At 38.7% G+C, this 15,793-nt stretch overlaps 1 protein-coding gene across 6 annotated transcripts in view; it reads right to left on the reverse strand.

Annotated features, from left to right (window-relative positions):
* Positions 1-1,932: 1,932 nt before the first annotated feature.
* Positions 1,933-15,793, reverse strand: part of kcnq5a (potassium voltage-gated channel, KQT-like subfamily, member 5a) — a 118,471-nt gene continuing 104,610 nt past the window's right edge. For 2 of the 6 annotated variants that reach the window (XM_026191228.1, XM_026191226.1), the window contains 6 exons: positions 12,044-12,285; positions 10,697-10,805; positions 6,499-6,630; positions 6,122-6,238; positions 3,583-3,709; positions 1,933-3,356 (listed from right to left, as the gene is read on the reverse strand). In XM_026191228.1, the coding sequence (XP_026047013.1) occupies positions 2,271-3,356; positions 3,583-3,709; positions 6,122-6,238; positions 6,499-6,630; positions 10,697-10,805; positions 12,044-12,285 (1,813 nt within the window). In that variant the 3' untranslated portion in view covers positions 1,933-2,270. Of the gene's footprint in view, positions 3,357-3,582; positions 3,710-6,121; positions 6,239-6,498; positions 6,631-10,696; positions 10,806-12,043; positions 12,286-14,380; positions 14,435-15,793 lie in introns of all 6 variants that reach the window. The other 4 variants (XM_026191229.1, XM_026191227.1, XM_026191224.1 and 1 more) reach the window with 3 other exon arrangements.

Consider the following 15,793-nt stretch of genomic DNA (forward strand, 5'->3'; position numbering starts at 1 on the left):
GCATAAACTACAATGTCACATTTCCAGGTCAATCTCAACAGAAACACACTGTGCTTTCATGATGACAATATATTTTATCATACCAGAACAACTTCTGCATGGTCTATAAAACACTTTAAAATCAGTCTACAAGTGTTAGCAGTTGTCATTTGTCAGAAGATAATACTCGCTATATTCTTTTATAGGATGTTAATATTCTAAGAAATGCACTTAACTCTCTGGGGATATAACAGAAAAAATGATGAATAAAAGGACACGAATAGCACAAACAATACATTTTAAGACTTCTGTGACAACATACAAAACAAATCAAAATGACTAACAAAAATGAAGATGGCTGACATAGTTTTTGTGCATAATTCTCATTTAAACACCAGTCAACCTATCTAAAAGAAAGAAAGGCAGCAATACAAACACTGTTTATTAAGACACTTTCAAGACACCAGTTTTTCAAAAATCTAACACTGAAAACATACAAGCCTCTACATCTCCTTAAAGATTAAATGTACCATAATATAAACGGTCCACTTTAGTCATTTTCGAGATAGTGACAATAAAACCCAGAATGGTTAAATATTCTAATTAGGACTGAGGTGAGTGAGGATGAAGTGCGTACCAACATCCTGGTGAAAAGAGTCCTTATATAAGCCACATATAATCTCAATCTAAGATCAGTCTTCATCAGAGAAGTCACAGAAAATATCAATGAGGTTTTTCTAGTTTGATCACAACGAATGGCCTTTAAATGTTGTAGTTTTGTCATAAAATAGTAAGTGGGTTATCCACATAAGTAGCAACAGAGGTTTTAACTTCTATCAAATTAGTTCAGATAATATTGATCATGTAGGCAGACTTTGTTCGTACCGTTTTGTTAAAAGTTTGGAGCAAACATTATTTTGACATGCAGATGGAGGTCTGAGTCACCAGGAAATGCATGAGCACTTTTGAATTACAGCTTAGACATGCAGCATCTCATGCTTGGCTGAGAAAGCCCACTTAAAAGTCTACCACAGTTCAATATTCAAAACAGCTGCATCCAACTTACTGGGCTACTATCCAAACCAAGTGGGAGAAATTCCAACACTTGTTTTAAGTCAGTGCTGATAGGACATTTCTTCCCATTAGGTCTGCTGCATTCAAATTTAGTTACAGTTTGCTGACAGATTAGACCAACAATCCAACCACATCAACATTAACAAACACTTCAGCAATTGTAGGAAATGAAGAAAACGAGATTTCTGTAGTCTGCACACATGCAACCCTGGTTCAACCTTTAAGTTTTTATACTTCAGCTGTTTTTCTCACACCAGACCTCACCCTTTATTCCCTTTATTTATATTTCGTTTTTCAAACTGTCCATGTAGTGATATGTATGAAAGCATAGAGTAAGTAAAAGATGAAATTTTAAGTTGCCAAAGACAGACAGTGAACTAGCAGAGTGAGTGACTCTCTGCTTCTTCCAAGAAAAGTTCTTAGTCAGTCTCAGCTCTTTGTCATGTTGGCCTTTCTTAGAGTAGTAGTAGTTATTGTTAATGGTCACAACTGTCAGAGTGTAAAAGAGTTCGGCGGATGTGCATGTACATGTGATTGCTGGTTTCACCACGTGCGTAGAAGCTGACCAATGAGTTAGAGTGAAGTAGTTCTGGCTGTGAGACAGTTATTCAGCATTCTTCTTCCATTATCCTTTAATTTGTAAAGTGAAAAGTTAGACTCGAAACTGGGTTTGCTGCTGAGTCAGACTCAGCAAAAATGTAAAATTGTTGGACAGTAACCGTTTCTCACAATGCGCCCCATTATTTGATTGGCATCTACAGCTTTTCCAACAAGTCTGGATCTAGAAATAAAATTAGGATTCCTTCCAAGATTCCTCTTCAAATTAAGCATCTTTTTCTTTAATTTATGATAGTAAATATGAAAAACTTGGTCATTTTTGTATAAAAACAAAATATTGTTTTTCCAGTAAGGTTATTTTCATTTTTGTGTATTGATTGTATATTTTGTCTTACATGAGTATGGCCACTTGCATACATACGTGTACATTCATTTACTGTATAGGCTGTAGTAATTTTAGTACCCTATGAAAAGTGTGTATGCAACTGGGAATAAAAGTGTTAGACAAAATATCAAAACATTGTTCATATAGAAAGGATTTATTTGTAAAACTTGCAACATAATCTGTTTACTGCCCTGTAAAAATATTTTAAAAAGTGGCTTCACCCACAGTGGTGTTTACATACAGTATGGAAATGTGTGTCTGTCAGTAAGTGTGGTTATGCCAGCTGTATGTGTGAGGACTGACTGAGAAACTCTGACTTTCCTTTTGGGTGAGGTGCAGCCTCCTCCACAGTCTTTAAAAGGTCTGAGGTGCTGCTTCCAGGTCCCTGTGACAGGAAGTCGAAATGTTCCTCTGATGTTTGTAATTTGCACTCTCTAATAAAGAGTTTTGTATCATCCCAGTTGTTAAGATCATCATGGGCAGTGCTGCGTTCGCTACCATTGCTGCTGCTGCTGTTGTTGAGTGCAGAGGAGAGACCAGGGGCACGGTTGGTCAAAGGTTGACTGAGGTTCTGCACAGAGATCGACTTCCCAAGACCACCTTCCCAGTCTGAAGCCCTCCCATCTGGGCTCGAAGAGAGAAGCAGCAAGGGCTTCACCTCAAGGCTCATGTGCCTCCTCCAGACCCCCTCAGCTTTCAAGCCAGGCTTCTCCCGCAGCTGAACCGTTCCCTGGCCAAAGGCTGCCTCGTTGTCACCTTCTTGGTCAGAATCCACACCGCATCCTACAACAACAGAGGGGCCAGAGCTTTCCTCGTCCACTGCCACTCCATCTGTCAGATCATCTGAGATCGGGTCAGCAGGGCATCGGAGGTGAGAGGGATGTACTATAGGGGGGAGTTGAAGAGTGAAATTCCCCGTCGAGGAAGGTGGGGGCGGCAGATCAGGGAAGTGTGCTTTTTTCGGGGTACCATTGGTGGTGACCAAAGTTGGATAAGGGCTATCAGGGGGCAGCAGAGGTGATGGGGAGAGCGAGGCTGTGGATGGTGGATAGGATGGAGGGGCTGAGTCCGGAGGAGCATCATCATCAGCTGGTGCCAGTATGAGCCGCAAGCCTCTCGGGTTGGGATTGAGAGAACGACGCATGCCGCCACTGTTGTGTCCTCCGCTTCCAACAGGCTCACCTCCCTGATGGGAGGGAAGATCCCTGCCAATGATTGAGGTCGGGTAGTCCAAGTTATGATGCTGGTTCTCCAGCTCAAACAGGGGGAGGGAGGAGAGGGTGAGTGCTGAGGGGCCTTTCTGTAGGACTTGGCGGTAAATATCCAGCAAAGAGTCCAGCTTTGATTCAATGGAAGTTACCTAGGCACAAAAGAAAAGAGAATAAGAACCAAAGCTGAAAGAGCTGAATACTATTCTGTAAATTTTCTGGGGGTTTCCAATACAGATAAATTGATACTGTTAAAAGCAAAATTTCACAGGTATTGGTCAAGAGCCCAAACAAATCACCAACAATGTGAGGTAATAAAAGTTTATGAATGCATTTTACATGCATTCTGTGTTCCTTATTTTTTTTTCTTAAACCCACCTGCCTCTCCACCTTACACACACGTCCAAGCATGCTCATGCCCTCTAGGGAGTCTCCATCTGGGTGCAGTTTGTCCCTCATTTTTTTATCCACAGGAATCTGGCCTTTTCCCAAGATCTGATCCACCCTGAGATACACACATACATTAGGATTATTATACTAGAAAATAATGACGTTGTAATATAAGAAGGCATCCCTGCTGTATTTCAGGTTATCTGCAGTCAGACAACAAACCTAAAGCAACGGAAGGCTAAGGTTAGGGTTAGTAAAAAAAACCCCACACATGGCTTGAGTGAATTAGTGCTATAGTATAAAAACAACTATGGAAAAAAAGGAGGAAAATCTATGGGAAACTCAATTTTAGGATCGGATGTAATACATTTTGTAGCAGTTTGTTTGTGTTTGCATTTTTTATTTATTTTTATTGAATATAAAGCATATTTAATAAAAAAAAAAAAAGCTCTGAGTGAGCTGCTTCTTGCAGTGCTTGATTTAAATTATTGTCAGATTATGTCAGAGTATTCATTCAATGGCTGTCTTTGTTCTCTGACAGTTAATTATGTTCAGTTAGTGAAGTTAATTTCCATACTTTGAGTTCCAAAGTAATGCACAGGTGCCTGTTTTCACTCAGGAAAAAATAAAAAGCACATCCAAACCGCACACAACTGCATACAAATCAGCAGCATTCACATACAATAATGTTTCTACTCTCTGATGAAAGGAGAAAGAATGAAGTGTGGAAATACAGATGAGATCTAATGTGATGTCAGACAGCTGTGTTTGGGTTTGTTTGCATTTACTTCAAATATTTATGTGTCAGACACGGTTAATAAAAACCTTACCATGTGGATGGAGTTTAACATATTAAAATCATCAAGTTTTGGGTTAAATTAAGGAATTGAATTGTACTGCAATTTAATTTGCCTTTCAGTTATTGTCAAAACCTTCTGGTATTAACTACATGTTCTTCTGTAAACTCCAACCATCTGGTTCTGCGGGAAGGTTAATACATTTCAGATATTTTATATCTGCTCGCAGTAACCCGATTTCCACTGCTATAGCACTTATTAGCAGCTATGGCTGCATGTGGCAGGATTTTAAAGTCTAAAATTAAATTAAGTGAAATAGAATAACCCTGAGCCAGAAAGCTTCTTCATGTGGTTGCTGTAATAATAGTGTAGTGCAGGAGAGGACATATTCCTTGGCTGGGTGCGACCAGAGTCTGCTGCACTGGCCAGTCTGGAGATAGGAAAAAAACTGGATCAGGCACTTCTCTCTGACTTAACACCATGAAGCTTTAAGCACAGGTACATAAATGAACAGATACACACAGAGGTGAAGGATGGCATTTTCAAATGAATGATTTTTTGTTTATGAGGCCGCCTAATGCCGACTGAAACACAGGTCGACTGGCAAAAAATAGTATTTCTCTACAAGGTGATTCCTAAAATGCTTTTAGTCAAAAACATGGCATGTTTCAGCATGCTGTGCAGTGTGTCCTGCAATTAAGGAAACTGGACAGATAGAGGACAAAAGAAGAAGCGGTAGGCCTAAAACCATATCTACTGCAGAAGAACAACATTTAAATGTCTATCATTAACAAATAGGAAAAAAAACTGTACAAAGACCTGACACAGAACTCAAGATTTGCATCGAGCCCTTCAGTTAATCCAGCTATTGTTTGATGTTGCCTCATCAAAACCTATCTCAGTAGAAGGGTGGTAGTCAATAAGCCATTGCTAAGGAAGGGAAAAAGGGAGAAAGCAAGAACTGGTGTTATTGAGTGATGAATCCAAATGAGAAAAGTTTGATTCAAATTGTCAGCGGTCTATACTGAGGAGGTCAGGAGAGAAGAAAACACTGACTGTACACCTATTTATAAATAACGTGGTGGAGGCTCTGTCTTGATTTGGGGCTGCATTTCAGTCACTGGTGTTGGGGATCTTATCAAAACTAAATTACAAATGCAGATGAGTACCATCAGATTTTAATCCACTGTGCAATACCATGCGGAAAGCAATGGCTCAATTCATCAGCTTGACGATGATCCCAAACACACTGCTAATGCAGTCAAAGCATACCTGAAAAGAAAACCACGCACCATCATAGACTGTAGGATCATCTGGACAGAGAATAGAACTAAAGGCAGCCAACATCCAAAGAAGAGATATGTAATGTCCTTCAAGAACCTGGAAAACTATTCCTGAAGACTGCTTTAAGAAAATACTAGAAAGTTCACCTAGAAGACTTCAGTCTGTGCTGAAGAATAACGGTGGTCATAGTAATGTGTGGCATGAAGCTATGTGTATGCCATTTTGACAGACTTTTCACCTAGAAGGCCTGTGTTTTCTATGTGTCCACTTATTAAGTCAGTGAAATGATTACTGCACCAAGATTGCTTCAAGTATTAAGATAAGTTATATTTGTACATTTGGCTGAATTAGTTCAAATACATCTAAGCATATGCAAATTCAAACTGGCTGGCAAAGTTAGTAGGGAAGCGTTTGGCAGAAGGATCAGAAAAGGGGGTGAGTCTAACCCCGGTGTCGACCGTTTCCTGCTGGTCTGGCTGTAATATAAATGCAGGGAGGGAGAGGAAAAGGTCTTTCCACGGCTGCGCAAAGGCCTTGGAGGAGGACCCACTACAGAGTCTAGTCTGGGAGAGAGAGGGAACACACATCTACACATATGTATTTAGTTTGGAAAAGAAATATGTACTTAAAAGAATGTTAAAGTTTAAAGTTAATTTATAATGATTTTCTGTGACGTGCTATATAACCTATAGCGTTAGCTCGAATTGCAGCAAAATCAACACATAGCAGCTCAGGTTATTGATACATCTATAAATTCCTTGATTTTGAAAGCAGGAACACAGAAATCTGTCAATATCAATCAATGTGCATGCCGTTTCCTGACCTGGTCTGAAGGCTCTTGATGCGACAGAGCATATCCAGGTGACCTGCAGAGTACTGCTCAATCACGTCCTTCACATCATACGGACGCAGCGTCTCCTTAAACTTCTTCTTTGCTACGTGGAACTTCATGATCCTATACATGCAAAAGACAAATACACACACAGTGATTGCTGGGAGTCAATTTAAGTGAAATCTAGGGTGTAATTACTAAACACCACCATTAGGTGGCAGCAGTAAGTTTGAGAAAACCTACAGAGAGGTTCTTGTGCTTCACTGTTGATCTTTTCTTTTTGGAGTGTAACAAAGATAACACAAAATTTCAAATACTTTCTGAAGTATCTGATGGAAAACCAGTGCGTAATGGCGAATTTGTGAAACCTGAGTGTAATTTTCTTTCTCCTTTTATTTGGTGAACAGAGCCGCTGCTGAGTAATAATATTGATCCAGGTAAGGAGATCTATGCCTCTTGGTTCATTTAGAGTCCCCAGTGGTTTCTGGTAGTTTCCCACTGCCTATTTTTCTCACTGCCTAAATGGAAGCAGCAGTGACAGATGACCCTGTGTAATAACAGCCCTGACAGAGGAGGGGGTCTCCAGCCCTCAACCCGACACCCTGGGAAAACCCTGGGATCTGGCTGCCCATGGAGAATGGCCTGCTGAGTGTGCAGACCAGCCAGGGTTAGGTGGCAGCAGCATAGCTCGTAGATGGGAGTTTATCTGTGCAACTGTATGTAGATCTAGAAAGAGATGATGATGGTGATAGAGGGGTTTAATAAGCTTCATTATACAAAAGGATGATATAAAGTCTTTGCATGTAAACCCCTAAACTTGACAATAATCCAGATCAGATAAAAGAATGATTGAGTGGATACTGTTACTGAACTATCAAAAGGTTGACAGAATGATTTCATTCGCTTAAAGAGTGGATTACAAAAAGATTCCACTCAAATTGTTACATAACTGACTACTCTCCATTAGGCCACAATGATAAAATCTGGTAAATGAAAAATCTGACATAGAAAGAATACAATTGAGTTTAAGATCAATTGTAAGATACCTCAGAAATGCATAAACAAACTTATAGCAAATGCCTGGAGAAACAAATGTGAGGTTCTAAAGGGGTTGTAAGTATACTTACAACCCCTTTAACCATTTATATTAAGTGCATGTGCTTATTTTTCCATAATTCTATATAAAGATGACAACTGAACAGAAGGAAAACAAACAAAAAAAAAAGCATGGAACAAAATGCAGGGATACTAGCAGTGGCAACAACTATTTGAAGATGGAAAACTGAAAATCATAATTTGGCTTTTTATCTTGTATCAATAATTCAGAGCTTTTATTAAGGGCATGCCAGGGGTTTCAGGTTTTCACACATGATTCATTGTCTTTTTATTACTGAACTATTATTGAACCCCTGCCTTAAAAAGCTGATAAATGTAAATTGTTTTAATGGTTTTTAAATGCTGAATTTATCCAGTTTTTACCTCGTCAACAATCTGTCTCTTTATTATATGGAAACAATCGAATTCATGATCTATAAAATTGAGGCAGCAAAATTTTAATTCTTAGTAAACCATAGAAAATATAGAAACTACAGCTAAGTAGGCCATTTAAAAAATACTTCATTCATATATGAAATTAGACATTTGCACAATGAAAAAAGGTGAGAAGAAGCGGTGGAGTGAGAGAGTCATCTGGTGCTAGTAGGATAAACACTTGTTCACAGGGTGCCGGTGCCAGTGAAAGAGAGCAGGCTCAGCTAGAACACATCTACACACTATATTCATGCACTATAGCAGTCATAAATACGGGTCAGTGCCGTCACATTACCAGTTGATTGGGAAGAAACTCTTGACTTTAGAGAGCACAGGAGAGGTAAAACTACTAAGATAAAAAATAAATATGTGATCAATAGCAGTATTATTAGTTCCAACATGCAGGACATATATGTAAAAGTAGACAATAAATCTACTCAACAATTTAGTTGGATTGCTGATAAAGGGTAATCTCAAACTTCATTTCAATAAACCATTATCTTTTATAACCAATTATAAATAATGGGTTTTATTATTAGCACAAACACTTTAGTTAGTCTGATTAAAAGGACTAATTTAGCATTTTGGAAAATATTCTCACTTGCATAATTGTTAAAATTAGTACAATTTAGCATTTAGCAAAGAAAAATACTAATAACATCATCCTCTTTAATTTTAGTTATTATTACCGTTACAGTTTCAGCACCAGCAGCTTGTTACACACCAAGTGTAGACTTTGGAAACCTGGTGCTTCTGTGCAAGAAACTGCAGGAACATTTTCTGGCATGTCTTGCTTCAGAAGCCAAAAAGAGCTCATTTGCCACTTTTTCATCAACAGCAAAAAAAAAAAAAAAAAAAAAAAAAAAATACAGCTTAAGTAAGGGTCAGCCAAATAGCATCACCAAATCCCTACTAATTGATTTTCCCTGAAATTGCTTAACATTCGATTTGAACTTGATTTTTTCCTATGCCTGCTTCTGAGAACTACTGGTATAATATTCTGAAGTCTACTAATTAGTTGACTGTTGGTCTGCTGGCGGGTGTATATGTGGTAGTATATAAAGAGTTTCAGCGTTCTGCTCTATTCGTAGTTTAATCAAATATTTCTGTTAGGTTTAGACTTTCTGATTTATTTTCTAGTGCTTCAGAATTATTTGGCACAGGGTTAGATCTTTGCATGTTGTCCTTGTACCTGTACTGCTTCTCTCCAGCTACCCCAGCGTCCCTCAGCTTCTCTGCTGGTTAAGTTAACTGGCAATTATAAATTGCATTTTCTCTTCACTTATATTTAACTTCCTATTTTTCACCTGGTTTTCTGTTCCCCACCTGCAGAGGTTCTGCAACCAACCAAAGACTCTACTCCCCACAGTTTAAGAACCACTGGTATAATATATTGCAGCCTGTAATTTAGCTAGCTATTTGTCTGTTGGCTGCTCTTTAAAGTGCATATATTAGACTAATCAGAGTTTCATGGTTTTGTTGAATTGGTTCAGACCGTTCTCATCCCCAAGGCCTCAATTAAAGCTGTTTTGTTAAAAGCTTACGTGGCTTATTAAGTCAGAAGGTGTCCTTTTGGTGGGTTGTGCTCTTATGGCATTAGTGAGATGGGGCTGTCACTCCCAACTCATCAGCAGGTTTGCCAGGAGCATATTTTAAACCAAACCCCAATCTTTTACTGAATTTAGTTTTCAGTGCCTAAGCCTAACCAACAGATGACAGTGAAAGTAACATGTAAAAAAAAGCTAAAGAGAAAAGCACAAAGGTCCCAAAAGGAAATCTGTGAGATCCTCTTTCCTTACAAACATGCAGCTGTCACTGCTCCAGCCTCCTAATCCTGACTTTGTAAGGACCATTATCTATGGTGACACTGACACAGCTGATTCTAACGCACTAAGACTCATGTATACTGCAGAGTCACAAAGACATCTCAAAAAATGGAATTATATTATACCCAGGGATCCAAATGTGCGACGTGCAACATCACTGCAATCTCCTACCCCTAACAAAATGATGTTTCCATTATTGCTGCTTTGAACTAGAGCTTAGAAATAGTTGTAGTTTCAGGGTTAAGAGTATATGATAGAAGATAAAGGTAGCCCACCTGACACCACAGATGGTTTGTGCACTGCTTTTAAAAAAGGCCTAAATTTGAAATTGTAATTTTGTTGCCATTTTTTAACTAGACAGCAAGACAACAAGTGGGTAGAGCTCGGGAGTTATCATCTTCACATTTACCAAAATATGTGATTTATTTGATCAATCTTGCCATCCAGTTCTCTAAAAAGCAATTATATATCTAAAGTGTTAAACAACAAATGAAAACAAAAGCTGTGAAAAGTGAGACGTGACTGAGTTTTGGCACCTAATGTGAGTGAAGAGGATAATGGATAAAAGCACGATTTTGGAAAGCTAACTGCAGAAGTGACCTCCCTATCTGTCTTATTTTTGTAATAGTACTCCCTATTTTCGACATTGTAAGAAAATTCAATAAAATCTTCTTGAGTGTGACTGCATATTAGCATCTGAATGTGTTTTTGCTGGTTCTTTCTTCTTCAAAAAAGAATTGCTCGCCCAAAGTCTTCAAGCAGTTTGGTGATTTGGGGTTGATTTTGATTACCTCATAAAGCACTCATAAAGTTTATTTGGAGCAGGACCTCACCTGACAGCTCTGATGACAGCCTTGAGAGGTGCTGATAGATCCTCCACAGTAACATCGCAGTGGCACCCTCGCTCATCAAAGGATTCCTCTGTGGTCATGCCTGTGTCCACTGAAAGAAACAGAGTGTTGAGTCATCAACAAATGTTGCTCTGCTGAAAGCATCTGCAGTCTTGAAACTCAAAAACCTTTTGCAACTTTCTGCAAGCTGGAAGAGAAAAGAGTCTGTGAGAATGTTTCCGAATGATACTATTTTGACTTTTAGGAGGTGAAAATCTATATTGTGTTTGGGATATTTAAGACAGGAACAAAGAAACTGACATATTTTTGCCACCTCCGCGATATAAGATGGAAGAGGAGGGTGTATATCCTTGATACTACCGATAACAATTAGAGTGGGAGATGTGGACCTGAAGAGGACTAAATAAGCATTATAAAATCATCAATTTCAAAATTCTATGGAACCTCAAGTTATAGCATTCACAAGATTTTCAGAAAACTTGACCTCTGAACTTAATCTAAAGGTCAAGGTCACTGAGATTCGAACTTGTCCAAAATTTTTAACAGATACACCTGTGGTATAAATTTGAAGCTGCTATGCTGCTTTGTTCTCGAGCTATCACATTCACAAACTTGGGTGTGGGTGGATGAGAAACCCTGGCTTGTAATTCAGTCAGGTTGTGGTCAGGACTCTGTGCAGGCCAGCCAAGTTCTTCCACACCAAACTCGCTCATCCATGTCTTTATGGACTTTGCTTTGCTCTGCTTGTTAGAACAGGATGCGACCATCATAAATGGTTACCACAAAGTTGGCAACATAAAATTGGCAAAAAATGACAACAAATTAAACTGGACATAGCAATAACAAATAATCAGCTATATTAACAATGAATTGTAATGTATGGATTTCCTCAACCAAATTTTTACCAAACTATAATTAACCACAGGGCAAAATGTTTGTTTGAGGAAATGAACAACCTTGGCACAGGAACGATGGCATAGAAACTTGGAAGAATGGATTCCACTAAATCTCTTCTAATCATATAAGTCTGAGTGCAAATATCACACAGTCAGTTAAAAGACTGAACCTGAAAGGAGGCAGGGCAGTGATCCAAAACATATCTCGAACTACTTCACAAATTTAGGGGTAAGATAACTGGGTTTTCAAACGTGCTACAATACTGTTGAATTTATTTTACTTAACTTTTTTGGGTTATATTTAAGGTAATGTCTTGAAAGGTGTAACTCCACAGGGCATTTTACATATACTCCCATATTTCTTCCATATTTCTCTGAAAGTGTCATTTGTCAGATATTGGTTTGGTTGGTTACAGTAACATTACAAGCTCACCATCTGGGACAGCTGTACGAGGCTGGCTCTTCAACCTCAGAGACGGCCTAAACCGGGTCCGATCATTGAAGCTCCAGCTCTTCTGCACTTTGGCAGGGCTGCCGCCCATCAGTTCTGTGCTGCCCACCATCTCGTTGCCAGGGGAACAGCGTTGGCGGTCATTCATGGACGTCTGCCGACTCTTCATACTCTGACCACGAGGGCTCGCCATGCGGACCCGTTCCTTAAAGCTCAACTTCTGACTGCATGGAGGGAGAGAAGACAAGAGAGAGAGAAAATAGCAGAGGAGCAGAGAAGATGACAGCGGATATGGTGAGAAACATTCATATCAGTAGAAAGGAAAGAGGTAATATAGTAGGAAAGTAGGAAAGATGTGCGAGAGAAAAGACACGGGGGAGGGGGGGGGGTAGGAGGGACAGAAAGAATGATCAGATATAGAGAGGAAAAAGTGAAGAATGTGAGTTAAGGATTGAAGTGACAAAGAAAGAGCTTATGTGTGACACAGATTGGGGTTCAGAGAGAGACACTAGGAGAGAGACAAAAAGGGGATGCTGTCAACACCTATTTCCCCTCAGAGAGTGAGAAGAGTTCAGAGCTCAGACAAAGGGCACTGTTCTGTCTTTTCCTTTAGACCAAACATCATCCATCCAACTGACATGCCCAAAACACCAGAACAGTGCCAGACTGCCTACCAAGCCACCAAAAACAAACCCTCAGTGATCCTGAGGTGTTGTAATCGTCATTCGCAGCTGAAGCATAGTAACATTACCGTCATCACCACGGTCATTTTTAATCGACATTAAACAAATGACACCATTATTGAGAAAAAGCCTCTAAAATTTCTAGATGGTGCTTGATCTTTTATGTTTTTGGACAAAATCTTAATTTAGATTTTATTTTCTTTACTTGCAAAAAGAACAAGATTTTTCCAAGACGAATGTTGTTGCCAAATCGCTTCCAGCATGGTAATTAATAGTCACAGGTAAGTCTACTAAAACCAGTATCAAAAGGTTAATCATTAATGAGGTTTTTTGAAGCATATAACTGTTTAATGTAGTTATTTATGATCACATTTTCACTTTTATTTCTATTAAATCAAACAAACTTGGTCTTCCTCTATCACCCCAATTTTTGTCAGGCTAAATAAATACCTAATGATATCACAAACATTTAAAAATGACAAACAAAAATGAAATTCATGACATAATGTTCACATCTTTGGAAACCTTTAAGGGGCTGCTGGGTATGCAGAAAGTTCAAAATCAATGAGATGCACTGCAGCAAACTATTACTGTATGCTTCTTGGGCAAATTGATCAGCATGCAATGCAGCAGATCGATGAGAGAGATGCAAAGCTCCAGCACAATTTCCATGCCAAAAAAAATCATCTTTTTGTTCAGACCACAGTATCTCACCTGAGATTCAGTGATCAATTTACCAATTTATCTACTATTGTTTCTTGAAACTTACAGACCTGTGCAATATTACCATTCCTTTCTCTTACTTGTGTAGCAACACAATTCAGTGCTGCAATGCACAAGCTAAAACTATAAATTATCACTGAGCAATACAGTAATGATGTGATATTATACACGTACTGTTATTAATAAACAGAAATAAAAATCCAATATTGTGGACTGAGACAAATAGTTGGAGAGAAATAGATCTTTTTGTGTTATCATAGTTTCCATCATTGATTGGCATAATGATTTAAATGGGAGGTACAGCAGTAATGTAACAGTGACGTTAACAGTAAATATAGAAGAGCTACATATATGCTGTTGAGAGATAATTTAGGATAACAAGCCCAGATCCATGATTTCCTTATTTTATTAAAGTGTCTCCCTGAGAAACTAGTATAAATATCCATAATTTGCAATTAAATGAAATCAAATTAGGAAAGAGTCGTGACAAGCAGCATGCCATAATGTCAGTTTATTGAATCCTTTTAAGAACAAAAGGGGTTTCAACATGCAATTTGTTTACTGCTGCAATTTTTTTCCTTAATCATATTAAGGGAAAAAAAAATTGGTATTGCTTTTGAAAATAGTACCTTGTAAAACAAAGTCTACTTCTGCAATGACTTTAGGTGGAATTCCCTTTAATTTTTAATGCAGTAACAAAGACTTGTTTGGGATAGACAGGCAGCAGGCAGCAATAGTCAAAGAGACAAATTCCTTTATGGGATAAAAAAATAACCGGGTAAGGAAGCACTGTAAGAAGGCAGTTAAGTGGGGTTCTCTTTGTTCTCCTCCATGCCATTAGTCATTCATTCTCACAAGTTACTCTAAGGGCTAAGGGCAGGGCAGAGAGGATGCTGGGTAGTACTGTAGGTACCTCCTATATTTCCGAGAATACCTTCTGAAGAGCCTTCCATTACTTAGACCCTTACTAGAGCACAAGGGACAGATGAATGAAATGGAGGGAAAGGGATGGAGAAGAAAGGGATAAATAAGGGAGGATATTAAACCTGGAGCAGATTTCAGCTCACAGTGGAGAAATTCTCTACAGTCAATATTGATGCACAGCAAACACAGGGGCAGGGGATATAATTCAAAGAGGGATGGGAATGGGTATAACCACCTGTACTCAGTTTTCCCTCACTTTTGGGAAGACAAACATATTTACAGTACAAATCCAACAAATTTCCTGTCGGTGCCATTGTTGTTGGATCCCTGAGCTGCAGAGCTGGAGTCAGACTGGACATTTATCAGAATTTAAACTGACAGTTTATTAGTACAAAGTATGTCCAACTGAATCTATGTGCAAATACTGCATCCAATACAAGCAAACCAAATCCATATGTTCTGTCTCCTCTCCTCCGTTGTCTAAAACTTTAAATTAAAAGCTGCCATGCTTGCCAGTTTATTTGGCCCAGTTTGAAGTGAATGCTGGTTTTTCAACAGTGTTGTGGAATAAATAAATATTTTCACATGAACAGTGTCATTGCAAAGAAATGTTTTCTTATCAGGAAGGAGGTGAGTCGGCTAGAGATATAATTTCACACTTAAATGATGAGAAATAGTTCTCTGGTTAAAAATAGACAAAGGAAATGTTAGAAAAAAGACAAATTCTTTGGAAGTCTACCTACTACTATCAGTGGGATTGAGTTATACTTCACTGCACATGGAGGTATGAACACACACACACACACACTCTCACACACACCTGTCTATACGCATAACCTAATGATTAAACCGCCGTTAATCTTTATTTCATGTTTCTTTTCACTGCCAATATCCAGCACACTTATGCTCAGCATGATGCCTGCTGTAGCACTTTGTGGTGCGCCTAATGTTTACTACTGCTGGTGTTTACAAGTCTGCTTACACAAAAACCACCAGCCGTTTACCACGGCACCTACCGCCGCCAAACAGCCACAGTTGGCAGTCTGTAAAACCACTAATAACAGAGAGTGTTATGAGTTCCCTTGGTGGAGGAGAACATTTAGAAGAGAAGCAGTGTCATAAAAGTGTGCATAATTATGATTAAACGAGTGTAAATTGTTTCTAAGAAAGGAAAACCTAATTAAACACAGTCTTTTAAACAGAAGGATTTCTGGGGAATTAATGTTGTTGTGAAAGCAACAAAGCCTAATTAAATGCTATTTTGTTTAAGGATGAGAAGCACATTTGCTTGTGTGTTTGACTGAGAGTGTAAACTGTTTTTTTTATATACGTATGTGTGGTGGTGTTTTAAGTTTAAATGCCTTAAAAAGCTGCTGTCTCAACATAAGGTCCCCAAATGTTG

This window comes from Astatotilapia calliptera, chromosome 13, assembly GCF_900246225.1.
Source record: "Astatotilapia calliptera chromosome 13, fAstCal1.2, whole genome shotgun sequence".
NCBI lineage: Eukaryota > Metazoa > Chordata > Actinopteri > Cichliformes > Cichlidae > Astatotilapia > Astatotilapia calliptera.